This window comes from Balaenoptera borealis, assembly GCF_965194805.1.
Source record: "Balaenoptera borealis genome assembly, chromosome: 8".
Lineage (NCBI taxonomy): Eukaryota > Metazoa > Chordata > Mammalia > Artiodactyla > Balaenopteridae > Balaenoptera > Balaenoptera borealis.
Window position 1 is genome coordinate 29,580,211 of NC_138865.1, and position 15,549 is coordinate 29,595,759.

At 37.8% G+C, this 15,549-nt stretch overlaps 1 protein-coding gene across 5 annotated transcripts in view; it reads left to right on the plus strand.

Moving 5' to 3' along the window:
* The first annotated feature begins 218 nt into the window (after positions 1–218).
* LOC309634352 (uncharacterized protein) overlaps positions 219–15,549 on the plus strand; it is a 116,135-nt gene continuing 100,804 nt past the window's right edge. For 4 of the 5 annotated variants that reach the window (XR_014248009.1, XR_014248010.1, XR_014248011.1 and 1 more), the window contains exons 1-2: positions 219–320; positions 826–1,093. Coding sequence is in view for 1 of the 5 variants with exons in the window: in XM_082404305.1 (XP_082260431.1) it covers positions 1,077–1,093 (17 nt within the window). In the remaining 4 variants the exon portion in view is untranslated. Of the gene's footprint in view, positions 321–825; positions 1,480–15,549 lie in introns of those variants that run through there. The other variant, XR_014248012.1, reaches the window with a different exon arrangement.

Here is a 15,549-nt window from a genome sequence, read left to right on the forward strand (position 1 = left end):
GTTCCCGGCAAGGAGCGTCGCCAGAGATGCTCCGTAGCGTGCCCGACCCTGCATTTCTCTCCTCTCCTGCAGAGACCTCCTGGAACAGATCCCCGCGCGCCCCTCGCCTGCACGCCTGCGCACGCCTGCGCACGCCCACTGGGGCGGGGCTCTCGGGCACGCGGACCGCAGTCCTCCAATGGCTCCTGGCGTCTGTTGGGCCAGTCGGCTCCAGAAGACAGGAGCGCATGCGCGAGCGCGGAGGGTGGGGCCCCAACGGCCGTCCGGCGGGGGCGGGGCCTGTCATGGCGGCCTCGAGAGTCAATTCCAGGAACCCTGAGGTAAGGGGTACGGGGACTTTTCACCCCTCAGGTGTCACCGCTCTGCGCTGTTGTTCACCCTGTGGGTTATTTGTGCCCTTGTCCGTGTAAGGAGACTCCCCACAATGTGGATTCACGCCCCCATAGAGCTCGATTCCCTTGAGGGGTTTACCCCAGGGTTATTGGCACCACTGGGGAGCCGGCTGCACGAAGGGTTCAGTGATTGCGGGGCCTACGGTGGGGGGTAAGTAGTGTGTGCGAGCTATTAAACAGGTGCCGTTCTAGTCTGTGCGTTCTGAAGAGTACAAAAGCTAGAGGGAGTTCTTGCGAGTTGAAAACCCTCATCTGGTTCCAAAGGTGTAGCTCAGGTCACTGGAATATGAGTGAAGATCTAGCGAACATCCTCACAGCTTCACTAGTAACTTTTTAACATAAAAATATCAATCAACACTTATGTTCAAACTGTACTCTTTTGTCAATGAGAGGAGTAAGTTTCCTGAATCTAACAATAAGCATTTATTCGTAGTCTGATACTCTCAGATCATGACGGAATTGCAAGCATAGTTTGGCTGGTGATGCAAAAGTTCAGCAAAAATCAACGAAAGGATTAGGTAAGAATCAATTCGGTATATAGAATTTACAGTGAAGAATAGTGTACATTTTAAGTTATTTGTAAATTCTGTGCACACATCCATTATATCTTTAAAATTAATTATATGGTATATATCTCCACATTTCTTTAGGGAGTGCTGATTCAGGTTATTAAGGCTTTGCTTGATGACACACCACTGCAGGTGCGTATGGGGCTTAAGGTAGTTTATGTTTGTATTCTGAGGTTGTGAAAGTACTGTGTGGGTGTGTTTGTAGTGTGAATTACATATATGTGCGTTTGTGGCTTGTTGGAGTTCAGTGTCTGTATTTAAGGATATTAAGAAGTTACATCCTTGTTTTTGGCAGTTGGGGAGTTGTGGGTGTTTATGTGTATCTGGAAGTGTCATGTTGTATATGCGTATTTGTAGATCTTCCAGGGATTGTAGGACCTCATGGGCAGTGGGTGGTTTTATGTATATCATTATTTGGGAGTCTATTGGGAATGTGTTTCCATGAATTCCTGGCGTGAGGTTTATTTGTGTATTTATGGAGTTGGTGAGAATCTGAGTAGTGTATTTGTATTTGTGGGTTGGTGATGTCTGTGTGGATATTTGGGGTTCAGTGGAAGACATGAGTGTGTTGTTGTGAGAGTGGATGTATTTGAGTTTATGTAGAGGGTTTGAGATGTAATTCAGATGTAGTCAAGTTGTTTGGGTTATGTATTTGTAGTGTAAGACTTTGGGAATGTGCGTTTATTTGTGTGTTTTCTCCCAGCATGTTAGAAATGCGTGTCTGATGGTGGGTTTTGAAGGGTTAGCTGCATGTACATAGTGGAAAAGTTGGAAAAAGTACTTGTGTTTATTATTTTTGGTGTAGGGTCATGTGTTTTGCCTATTTTTGAAATGTAGAGGGATCATTTGTATATTTAGGGCATGCTGTATTTTGTGCGTTTCTTCTGGTGGTTTTCAGGAATTGTGTGTTTTGGGGTGTGTGAGGGCAGGTTTAAGACTATTTTATGGGACTGGTGGTATAATGTATATGTGCATATGAATGTGTTGTTTGGTGTGGGGTTTATATGAATCTGTGTTCTGGAAGCAGGTGGTGTTATTTCAGTGTGAGTATTTGGGAGTGTGGGATTATGTATATGCAGATAGTGTGAAGCCTTATGTTTATTTTTGGTTATAGGTTGGTATATTTCCATATGTGTAGTATGCTGAGTAATTGGGGGTATATTTGGGGCTTGTGGTGAGAAACATGTATGTTGAGTTTGTGTGTGTATTCAAGGAGCGTAGCCGATTAGATGAATATTTACTAGAGTATGTGTTTACATTTTTCATTGGGGGTTATTTGTATCTGGAAGTGAGTATTTTTGTGTTGATATAGTAATGTAGTTATGTGTATACAGGAGAATGGGAGAATTTATTTGTACTGGAAGTATATGATATGGTTCTAAGTAAGTATTTAGGGGTATGGAGGTTTAAGATGTGTAATTTGGGACTTGGAAGGGCTTTTATGTGTATTTATATATGATATGCTGGAGATGTGTCCATGTGTCTTAGGAGTGTGTACTGGTTTGTGTGTATATCCATCAGGGCATGGGTGAATTCATAAGGTTTGAGGTTGTCAGAAATGGTCACAGTGGTTTCCCGGAATGCTGGGATTTTTGTGTTTGGAAATGTTTGGGGATTGTGGTGGTAATGTTGGATTCTGGAAATGTAAGGATGATGTATAGTGTTTGGGGGGATATATATATTTAGAGATTGGGAATATTTGCTGGTGTGTGTGTCCATGAGTGTGTGGGGGTCATGAGTGTATAGTAGCTACAGTTGAGGGATTGTTGGTGTTTTTGTGTCTTGTATGTATCTGAGCATGAGGGGTGTATGTTCATGGTTAGTTTATGAGAGTGTGCATAAGGGCTTTGTGTGTGTATTAAAGTATTCAGGGATCCTCTTTGTGTCACTTCTGGAATGTACTGGTTGAAGAACTTGGTGGAGTTGCTTATATGTGTATTTTCAATGTTCGTGGGATGGTCCTGTATATATTTGGTAAGTTTGGTTGTTTTGTGCCTGTGTGTGTGTCTTTAGGTTCATGGGGCTTACGGGGTGTGTATTCTGAGATATGGGAGAGGTTCAGTGTATGTATTTGGAAACAGAGAGGCTGTATAGGTTGTGTGTTCAGGAATTGTGGAGTATATGTATTTTGGGACTGTGGGATTGTGTGTGGGTATTTTTTTGGTGGTTCATGAAACAACTGTATACTTGGTGTTTTTTGAGAGCCTATGTGTCTACAGGTTATTTGTTGTGAATATACAGGTAGTGTGTTGGTTGCATATGTTGGTATTTGAGCACATTCAAGGTGAGTGGTTTTGTGTAAAAATCAGGTAGTGAGAGGTGTTTTGTATGTACATTCAGGTTTCAGGTAGCAGTTGTATGGGTGTATTTAGTGTATATGAAAGATTGTATGTTCTGAGATATGTTCTGGGGATATGTAGTGTGGTTTTGTTTGTATATTTGGGGTGAGAGTTCAGGGTGTCACTCAGGGTGCAGTCAGACTGTGTGCACATATTCACATGAAAGGGGATAGGGTGTGCTGGAAGTGGCCCGTACTAGCTTGGTATAGCCAATGGTGCATATCTCTTCCCAGCTCTGTGACGTCAGGTTGAAATTAGTCATGCTGAGAATAGTTACACCAGGTAAGTTGTGAAGCTCCGTAAATCAAAGCTTTCCTACCTGCCCTTGGAAAGCATTTTATTAAGCATTCATCAGCATTTATCACCGGTGTGTGTGTGTGTGTGTGAAGTAAGAATATTCAGGCATCAGTGCGTACGTGTATGGGAGACTCTATGAGAATTTTGAGTGGGGCATTCAGGGGCTGTGGGCCTTGGTATTTGTGCCTTGACCCTGGTCGATCAAGTTGGTGCATTCTTTTTTTTTTTTTTCCTTGCCCATGTACTTTTAATGTTACAAGTACATTGTGTTTCAATTCTGACATATTATTTTATGCTATAATTGATATGTTTTATTTACAATAAATATAACAAAATATCCTTTTATTATTTTATTAGGTTTTTAGATTCTGTTTTGCTCTAAGTACTCTTTATATGTATACCTGTTACAGTGCCCTTAATTTTCCTTTTTCTTAAAAAGCTTTTGCTATCTAGTCTGTCAGTTTTAAATGGTACTCACTGACACTCATATATACAACAGTCAGTTACCTTTTTCAAATTTCACTCTTCTCCCTCTCTTCTCCTCCCATTTTTAATGGAATTCTTTCCACATACTCGGAACATGTAACAATTAAACACTATTCTCTCACCCATTACCCTACTCTTGTGTTAGTATTTGATTTACAATTAAATATGTTAAATAATCACCAGCAATCATTTACCAAGGTTTCCTCAGTGTGTGCTGTTGACATGAGCTCATCCTATTGTAGATTCCTCATGAATGACTCACCTGCACAATAGTCCCTGGGTTCTTGCACAGTCGAAACTGTTTACTTATAGACTTGATACGTTAAAGGCAGCTTGGCTGAATATAAAAACCTTGGGTAACTTTTGTTCTATGGAATATTTTGAAAATGCTGTTCCACTGTTGCTTTGCATTGTATGCTGCTCTTGAGAGGCTGGTGCTAGACTAATATTCTTCTCATTATAGGTAATTTGATTATTTTGTTTAGAGGACCTGATGATTTTTTTCCTTAGAGTCGTTTTACTAACATGTTTCTCAAAGTGATTTGTTTTTGAATCATTTTCCCGGGTACAAGGTAGGCCCTCTCAACATGTCAATTTAAGTTATCTTTTATTTCCAGGTAGTTTTCTTGCCTTACAGATTTAAATATCAATATTTATTTCTGTTGTGTTTCTTTTTCATTTCTAGTAACTCTAATTATATAAAGATCAGATTTTTTTTTCTTGCCTGCCTGGCATTTCATCCACTTTCTCCTTAAACATTTTTACTCTTTGAAAAAAATCTCAGATGTACTCTCTTGGTTGTCTTCCTGCCTTTCCTCAAAGTCCCTTATTAAAATTTTATTCCAATCTGTACTCTCTTGGGCACCCTCTAATTTGTTCTTCCTTCCCTGGTGGAATTTGTCTTTTTCTTCAATTCGTTTTCTGAACTTGATTGACTTTCATTGAATTTTTTGTGTGTTTTGTCCTTTTTTGTCATTAGTTTTTAAAATTGCTGATTCAATGCATGCATTCAATGTTAAAAAACTTATTGTTTTAAAACTAATTGCTTGTTTATGAATATTTAATTCAATTTAGAAGTTTGTTACAGTATTCTTCTGCTCCCTTACTAATTTTTGGAAAGAATATCTATCACAGGAAATATTTTAATTTGAATTTTCTATTTACTTTTTGTAGTACTTTATGTTGAATTGAGTTAATTTTTTTTCAATCCTAGGCTTTTTGTTGATAATTTTCCTGGTGTAAGAGTGCCCTCTTTTACCAGTATTTTAAAATGCATTTAAAATTTTTGATTATGTTGGTAATGGTTGGGATGGCGGCAGAAAGAGAGGAGAGGTGGTGTGACATGTTTGTCTTTGGTTTCTGTAGGATCCTTAACTTTTACTTCTTCCTTTTTCTTCCTTCTTTCTTTTCACTGCCACCACTTCTCCATTTGGCAGATTCTCCCCCAAGAAGCAATGCTTCCCAAAGGCTAATACCTAGAGTTCTGCTTACTTTCAAGCCCAATTCTTATAGCTGATGCCAGAAATTGACAATTCTTCAACTTGTGTTTAACATTTTGACACTTACTCTTGTAATCTCACTTTCTGGAAGTGATTTTGTCTATCTTTATCTGCATCTTCTGTTCCACTTTTCTTTTTCACAGAATCTCTTAAGTTCGCCTTCCCTCATTCTTCATGCCTGTAGACTTTTACCAGCCATGATGATACCGACCAGGGTTCTTGGCCTTCCTCAATAAACAGAAATTGACTAGAGGCCAGACAAGAAATTCAGGCAAGGCTTTATTGGGGCCCCTGCTGCAGCAGTGGGGAGCCAGAACAAGTTACCGGTTCCCTTGCTCACTTGCTCCCTTGGTGGGGGGGAAGTGAGCTGGTTCTTTATATGGGGTGAGCGTAGGGGGTGTCCAGGGGTCGGGCCAGAGGGGTGGCTTAAGTGTTTTGTCCACCCCTCTGGTGGTGTTGAGTGCAGGGGGCGTGCTCAGTACCCTGCTTTTGCTCCGGACACCCTGTTTTTTTGCTCCTAGGTCTTCAGAAATGACAGTAGGGAGGTTTTTTGTTCTTTTTGTATCTTTTGTACATAATTTGTCCCAACTGCGCATGCATGCAGTTATCTTTAGCCCCTTATAGTTTCTTTGTATTTTTTTGCCTGAGGAGAGGTTTGTCCAGGTGCAAGCATTGCAGCACTGCAGCAAAAGGTCCCAGGTCCCAGGCCTGTCTCAGTGAGAGCCTGTTGAAACTTGTTTTTCATTTCTCTACTTGTAAATAATTAGAAGTTCGTGGTATTCTCTGTACCCTAGTATATCTAAAGTATGGCCAATAGTAATTTTATTAGTGTTCTTTATTTGTGTTGTTTTACTTGTCATTGTTGATCTTCTGGTTTGGAAGGTTGAAGAGATTCAGATTCAGGTGGTCACCATTACAATCTGTAGCTGGACAGTTTCCCAGGCGAGGTTTTAAACAAGAAAATGGCAGTTTTAGAAGCTGAGCTGAGGCACTACTGCAAGATTGAAAGAGTGGAATTGGGGATCACAGTAATTGTTCTGGTTGGTGAAGTGACTCAATAAGTAAGTGGCAGTGGAATTTAGAAGTGAGGGTGGATTCAAATTGCACTCAAAACGATAAGGACGAATTGTCAGTTTCTTAAATAAATTGTCTTGGGACTTCCCTGGTGGTCCAGTGGTTAAGACTCTACGCTCCCAATGCAGGGGGCCCAGGTTCGATCTCTGGTCAAGGAACTAGATCCCACATGCCGAAACTAAAAGATTCTCGCATGCCACAACTAAAGATCCCGCATGCCGCAACGAAGATCCTGCACACAGCAACTAAGACCTGACACAGCCGAACAAACAAACAAACAAACAAATAAATAAATAAATATTTAAAAAATAAATTGTCTCTTTTTAAAAAATTGTTATGTATGGACTAAATTTTCTATTCATCGATAGCAAAATAATCAGTTCATGGGTTAAGATAACCTCCTGCCAATGCACAGTAAAGATACCCACTGGTCATTGACCTTCAGGAAAATTCCAAAGGAAGCATTGTATTTTTTTTATTGACGTATAGTTGATTTACAATGTTGTGTTAGTTTCAGGTGTACAGCAAAGTGATTCTTTTCAGATTCTTTTCCCTTACAGGTTATTACAAAATATTGAGTATCGTTCCCTGTGCTATATGGTAGGTCCTTGTTGATTATCTATTATATATATGGTAGTGTGTATATGTTAATTCTGAACTCCTAATTTATCCCTCCCCTCCTTTCCCTTTTGGTTCCATAAGTTTGTTTTCTATGTCTGTGGATCTATTTCTGTTTCATAAATAAGTTCATTTGTATCTTTTTTTTTAGATTCCACATATAAGTGATATCAAATGATATTTATCTTTCTCTGTTTGACTTACTTCACTTAGTATGATAATCTCTCAGTCCATCCATGTTGCTGCAAATGGCATTATTTCATTCTCTTTTTATGACTGAGTAATATTCCATTGCATATAAATAGCACATCTTCTTTATCCATTCATCTGTTGATGGACACTTACGTTGTTTCCATGTCTTGGTATTGTTAATAGTGCTACTATGAACATTGGTGTGCATGTATCTTTTCAAATTAGACTTTTCTCTGGATATATGCCCAGGAGTGGGATTGCAAGATCACATGGTAACTCTATTTTTAGAGTTGGTCCATTCTCTAGGGCCAAAGAATCCCCATAAATGTTGATGATTTCTGGCCCCTCTTCGTGCAGATGGGTTCAGGGTGTCTGTACCTAGGCAGATTCACACTCCTTCAGCATTTGTGTGGTCCTGGCATATGGGTCTTGAGATGAGTGAGCCTGGTGGACAAACGGCCATGTAGAGCAGCAGCAGTGTATTAATCAAGTTTTCATTTTCTGTATTTTGTGATGTTTTGACACCTTAAAAAGCTGTCTGGCCAGGGAGAGACTGCCCCACACTGGGCTAGCAAAGGGCTCTCTGGGAGCTTGTCTTTCATATGCAAATCAACCAACCAGTCTGGGGTCTAGAGCCCCAATTACCCCATTTATCTAACTTACACACTAAGCCAATATTTCCCCTGACCTAAAATGTCCCAGGGTCAGGTACCAGGCAACTAGGGACCACACCTATAGCCTAAAACCCACCAGAATTATTCAAACTAAGCAATCCTAAATTGTTTACTCTGCCCTCCCTTACATTTTCTGTCAAAATTCCAATAAACGCTCTGGCATAGGCTTTCTCCTTGTTCCTGCTTCTGCCTCCTGACCAAACCTGGTACTTACCCACTAGCCCTGTGTGGTGTTGCATGTCCCCTTCTTTCAGGAAATGTAACTAATGAGTTTCAAAGGCATTGGCCTCTCTATCATCACTTGGTCACCTCCGTAAATTAAATCCTGGACATAATTTTAGAACAGTTGGCACAGTGAGCAGAACGACTCAAGTGTTCAATGGAGGGGCCACCTCTGGGCTGCTCTTGGCTTTCTAACTGATTTTACCACACAGCAAGTTCTGCCTAAGAAGGCACTGTTAGTTCTTGGTGCATTTGCACTTTGGCTGCTGCCACTTTGTGCTGTGTCTACCATATGCTGTATTCCAACTTAAATTGTTATAGGATCTTGAAGGAGTAGTCCTTAAGGTCCTTCTCAGCTCCTTCTGTAACTTAAAGGTGCTATAGTATAGGTCTGAAAAGGCTATAATTCACTAGTTGGCACCTTAGCCAGGACAGATTCATCTCATCAGTCTCTTTTTGTCTGAGATCAGCATACCTGCTTTTTAGGCTGGTGACTCTAGGAGTGACTAGAATAACTAGTTAACATACAAGGCAGAGGCTTCTCCCAAAAGTGAGTGAGGGGAGGCTTCCTCCAATAGACTGTGTTGGGATGCCAGTCTGATCAACTAAGCGAACAATGGTGGACTGCAGTTTTGTTTTGTTTTCCATCTTCATTGAGAAATAATTAACATATAACATTGAGTGAGTTTAAGGTATACAATGTGATGATTTGCTACACATACATAATTGCAAAATGATTACCACAGTATGGTCAGTTAACTTTTCCATTCCTTCACACAGTTACCTTTGTGTGTGTGTGTTTAAGCCATTTGAGATCTGCTCTCTTAGCAACTTTGAAGTATATGATACAGTATAGTTAACTGTAGTCGCCATGCTGTACGTTAGATGACCAGAACTTATTCGTCTTATAACTGGAAGTTTCCACCATTTGATCAACATCTCCCCATTTCCCCCAATTCCTAGACCTTGGCAACTACCATCCTACTCTGTTTCTGTGAGTTTCAGCTTTTTTACATTCCATGTATAAGTGATAGCACACAGTATTTGTCTTTCTGATTTATTTCACTTAGCATAATGCCCTCATGGTCAATCCATGTTGCTCAAAAGGCAAGATTTCATTCTTTTTCTTGGCTAAATAATATTCCATTGTGTGTATATCTATATATATAGATATATTTGTCACATCTTCTTTAACCATTCTTCTGTTGATGGACACTAAGGTTGTTTCCATATCTTGGCTATTGTGAATAATGCTTCAGTGAATATGGGAGTGCAGATATTTCTTTGAGATAGTAATTTTATTCCATTTCCTTTGGCTATATATCCAGAAGTGGGATTGCTGGATCATATGGTAGTTCTCTTTTTAATTTTTTGAGCATACTGTTTTGCATAATGGCTGTACCAATTTACATTCCCACCAACAGTGTACAAGCATTCCTTTTCCTCCACTTTTATCTTGTGTCTTTTTTATGATAGCCATTCTAATAGGTTTGAAGTGATATCTTATTGTGGTTTTGATTTGTGTTTCATTAATGATTATTGATGTTGAGCATCTTTTCATACACCTGTTGGTCATTTATATGTGTTCTTCGGAAAACTGTCCATTTAGATCTTCTGTCCATTTTTAAATTGAATTGCTTGGTTTTTTGCTGTTGGGTTAAATGAATTTCTTATGTATTTTGGATATTAACCCCTTATTAGTTTGTTTACAAATATTACTCTCATTCCATATGTTGCCTTTTCATTTTGTGAATTGTTTCTTTGCTGTACAGAAGGTTTTTAGTTTGATGTCGTCCCATTTTTTAATTTTTGTTTTGTTGTTTGTGCTTTTGATGTCATATCACTAAGACAAATGTCAAGGAGCTTCTACCCTATGTTCTCTTCTAGGAGTTTTACAGTTTCAGGTCTTATGTTTATGTCTTTAATCTATTTTGAGGTAATTTTTGTGAGTGGTGTAAGTTAAGAGTCCAGCTTCATCTTCTACACGTGATATCCAGTTTTCCTAACACCATTATTTGAAGAGACTATCCTTTCCCCAGTGAGTATGCTTGGCTCCCTTGTCAAATAATAATTGACTGTATATGTGTGGGTTTATTTCCGGGCTGTCTACTCTGTTCCATTGTTTTATGTGTCTGTTTTTATGCCATACTCTTTTGATTACTATAACTTTGTAATAAGGTTTGAAAACAAGAAGTGTGGTAACTCCAGCTTTGTTTATTCTTTGTCAAGATTGCTTTGGTTTTTCGTGGTCTTTGTGGTTCCATTCGAATTTTAGGATTGTTTTTTCTATTTCTGTGAAAAATGCCCTTGGAATTTTGATAGGAATGACATTGAATCTGTAGATGGCCTTGGGTAATGTGGATATTTTAACAATGTTAATTCTTCTGATCCATGAACATGGGGTATCTTTCCATTTATTTATGTCTGTCAAATTCTTTCATCAAAGTCGTATAGTTGCAGTGTACAGATCTTTTGCCTCCTTGGTTAAATTTGTTCCTAAGTATTTAATTATTTTGGATGCTATTATAAATAAGATTGTTTTCTTTATTTCTTTTTCAGATATTTGTTTGCTAGAGTATAGAAATGCAATTGATATCTGGATGTTGATTTTTGTATCCTGGAACTTTACTGAATTTTAAAAATTAGTGCTAACAGTTTTTGATGGAGTCTTCAGGATTTTTTATCTATGAGATCATAAATCTGCAAACAGATTTACTCCTTTCTTTCTGATTTGCATGCCTTTTATTTCTTATTTTTGCCTGACTTCTCTGGTTGGGACTTCTGGTATCATGTTGAATATGTGTGGTGCCACTCTGGGTACCCTTGTTTTGTTTTCTTGTTTCTGATCTTAGAGGAAAAGCTTTCACCCTTCCACTCTTGAGTGTGATTTTAGCTGTAGGATTGTTGAATATGACCCGTATTCTATACTCAATTTGTGAAGAGTTTTTTTTTTTTATCATGAAAGGATATTTTGTTTCATCAAATGCTCTTTCCCCATCTATTGCGATGATTATATTATTTTTATCTTTCATTTTATTAGTGTGGTGTATCACAATTATTGATTTGCATATGTTGAACCATCCTTGCAGCACAGGGATAAATTCCACTTGATCATGGTGTATGATCCTTTTAATGTGCTGTTCAATTTTTTTCTATTGTTTTTCTGGTCTCTATTTCATTTGATTCTGCTCTGATTTTTGTTGTTTCCTTTCCTCTGCTAACTTTTGGTGCAGTTTGTTCTTTTCTTTAAATTTTTTGATGTGTGAAGTTAGGTTGTTTATTTGAGATATTTATTTTTTCTTAACATAGTCATATATTGTTACAAACTTCTGTTAGAACTGCTTTTGCTGCTTCCCATAAGTTTTAGTGTGTTGTGTTTCCATTTTCATTTGTTTTAAGATATTTTATTTCTGTTTTGATTTCTTCTTTGACCCACTGGTTGTTGAAGAGTGTGCTGTTTAATTTCCACATATTTCTGAGTTTTTCAGTTTTTCTACTGTTAATTGATTTCTAGTTTCATACCGTCATGGTTTGAAAAGTTGTTTGGTATCAATTCAGTCTTCTTAAACTTGCTGAGAATTGTTTTGTGAGCTAGCATATGATCTATCCTGGAGGATGTTCCATGTGCACTGGAGAAGAATATGTATTCCACTGCTCTTGGATGGAATATTCTGCATATGTCTGTTAGGTCCATTTGGCCTGAGGTATAGTTTGAGTCCAGTGTTTCCTTATTGATTTTCTGTCTATATGGTCTGTTCATTGTTATAAGTGGGATAGTAAAGTCTTCTACTATTATTGTATTGTTGTCTATTTCTGCCTTCTTCACTGTTAATATATTTGGGTGCTCCAATGTTGGGTGCATATGAATTTACGATTGTTATATTCTCTTGGTGAATCAACCCCTTTATCATTATGTAATGATCTTCTTTGTCTCTTGTTACAGTGTTTGAGTTAAAGTCTCTTTGTCAAAGATGCAGACATAGAGAATGGACTTGAGGACGTGGGGAGGGGGAAGGGTAAGCTGGGAAGAAGTGAGAGAGTGGCATGGACATATATACACTACCAAATGTAAAATAGATAGCTAGTGGGAAGAAGGCACATAGCACAGAGAGATCAGCTCGGTGCTTTGTGTCCATCTAGAGGGGTGGGATAGGGAGGGTGGGAGGGAGATGCAAGAGGGTGGAGATATGGGGATGTATGTATATGTATAGCTGATTCACTTTGTTATACAGCAGAAACTACCACATCATTATAAAGCAATTATACTCCAATAAAAATGTTAAAAGAATTAAGTAAAGTCGTTTGTCTGATATAAGTATAGTTATCCATGGTCTCATGTTGTTTGCATTTTCAGGAAATATTTTTTTTTCCCTTCACTTTCAGTCTGTATGTGTCTTTGAATCTGAAGTGAGTTTTCTGTAGGGAGCATTTAGTTGGATCTTTTTTTTAAAAAAATCCAGCTCCTCTGTCTTTTGACTGGAGAATTTAATCCATTTATATTTAAAATAACTGTTGATGGGTAAGGACTTACTAATGCCATCTTATTAATATTTTTCTGACTCTTTTGTAATTCCATTGTTCTTTCTTCCTCTCTTGCTTTCTTTGTGAATTGATGATTTCCTGTAATGTAAGCTTTGATTCTTCTCTCTTTAACTGTTATGTATCTATTGTAGGTTTTTGCTATGTGGTTACCATGAACCTTACATAAAACATAGATGTAACAGTTTATTTTAAGTTGATGACAACTTAACTTCAATTGCATACCAAAATGCTACCCTTTTACTCCCCGACCCCGCATTTTATGTTTTTCATGTCAAAATTTACCTCTTTGTATATTGTATATTTTTACAAATTAATATTATTGTCATTTTTAATAATTTTGTCCTTTAACCTTTATACTAAAGTGATTAACACAACACTGTATTACAATATTACAGTATTCTGAATTTGTCTATATACATACCTTTACCAGAATGTTTTATATTTTCATATGTTCTCATGTTAGTAATTACCGTCATTTCCTTTCAGCTTGAAGAAATCCTATCAGCATTTTTTGTGAGGCAGGTCTAGTGTAGAATAGCTCCCTCAGCTTTTGTTTGAGAACAAACATCTCTTCTTCGTTTCTGAAAGATAGCTTTGCTGGATAAACTTCTTTGGCAGTGTTTCTCTTTCTGCGCTTTGAATTTTTCATCCCACTCTCTCCTCGCTTGCAAGGTTTCCACTGAGTATCCACTGATAGCCTTATTGGGGGTTCCTTTATTATGTGAGGGTTTGTTTTTCTCTTGACAGTTTAAAAAATTCTCTCTTTGTCTTTGATTTTACACAGTTTTTTAATAGTGTGTCTTAGAGAAGATCATTTTGGGTTGATATTTGGTGTTGACCTATTAGCTTCATGACCTTGTATGTCCAAATCTTCTCTCCCCAGATTGGGAAGGTATCAGCCATTCTTTCTTTCTTTTTTGGCTTAAAAGAGCAGAAATTTATTTTCTCACAGTTTTGGAGGCCAGAAGTCCAAAATCAAGGTGTTTGCAGGGCCACGATCTCTCTGGAGACTCTAGAAAAGATTCCTTTCCTTGCAATTTCCAACTTCAGCGAATGGCTGTTGGCATTCCTTGGCTTGTGGCTGCACACTCCAATCTCTGCCTCCATTTTCACATGGTCTTTCTCCTCCTTTCTGTCTGTGTCTTCTCCTCTTATTATAAGGACACTTGTCATTAGATTTAGGGCCCACATGGATAATCTAGAATGATTGCAAATTAGTTTTTGATATAATTACATATGCGAAGACCCTTTTCCAAAATAATGTCACACTAACAGGTTCTAGGGATTAGAACATGGACATATTCAGTGGGGGAACCATTTAATTCATTATACCCAATGTGTGGTGCCCTTCCAAGTGGCAGGGAAGCATTTGTCATGAACACATTGAACTTTCCTACAGGTGCCCACATCCTGTTCTCAAACTTGCCAAGTACCCAGATGGGTTTCTGTGATGCCAGCAAACCCAGACGGGATGCAGACTGGGACCCAGACACAGCTTTGTTTCATGTTAGCTTTCAGTGATGTCTCTTTTTTTTCCTTTCTTTTTTTTAACCTTTCTTTTTTATTGAGTTAAATATATATCTAACATAAAGTTTACCATATTAATAATTTGTAAGCATTCAGTTCAGTGGTACTAAATACATTCACATTGTTGTGCAGCCATCTCCACCATCCATCCTTATAACTCTTTTCATTGTAAATCTGAAACTGTATACTTATTGAACAACTCAACTTCTCCATTCCCCCAGCCTCTGGCAACCACCATTATATGTTCTGTCTTTTTGATTTTGACTACTGTAAATGCCTCATATCAGTGGACTCATATAGTTTTTGTCTTTTTGTTACTGGTTTATTTCACTTAACATAATGTATTCAAGGTTTGTCTATGTTGCAGCATATTACAGAATTTCCTTCCTAAAAAGGAAGTTTTTAGAATAAAACAACGAAATATTCCATTGTAAGTATATACCACATCTTGCTTATTCATTCCTCATTTAATGGGCACTTGAGTTACATCCATGTTTTAAATAATATGAATAATGCTGCTAGGAATGTGAGTGAACAAATATCTCTTCAAGACCCTACTTGGTTTTTAGTATATACCCAGAAGTGGAATTTCTAGGTAATATGGTAATTCTACTTTTAATTTATTGAGGAACCTCCATACTTTTTTCCGTTGTAGCTGTACCATTTTAAATTCCCACTGACAGTGCACAAGGGTGCCAATTTCACCACATCATTGTCAGTACTCATTGTTCTCTAAGAAGTCATTACCAAATCAAATATCATGAAGCTTTTGTCTTGTGTTTTCTTCTAAGAGTTTTGTTGTTTTAGGTCTTATATTTATGTTCTTGATCCATTTTGAGTCAATTCTGTATATGGTGTTAGGTAAGGATCAAATGTCATTCTTTTGTATGTGTATATCCATTTTCAACAGCACCATTTGTTGGAAAGACTACCCTTTACCCATTAAATGGTCTTGGTATTCTTGTCAAAAATCATTTGATTGTATATGTATTTATTTCTGATCTCTGTAATCCACTCCATTGCTCTATATGTCTGTCTTTATGCCAATACTATATTGTTTTGATTACTGTAGCTTTGTAATAGGTTTTGAAACCAAGAAGTGTGAGCCCTCCAGTTTT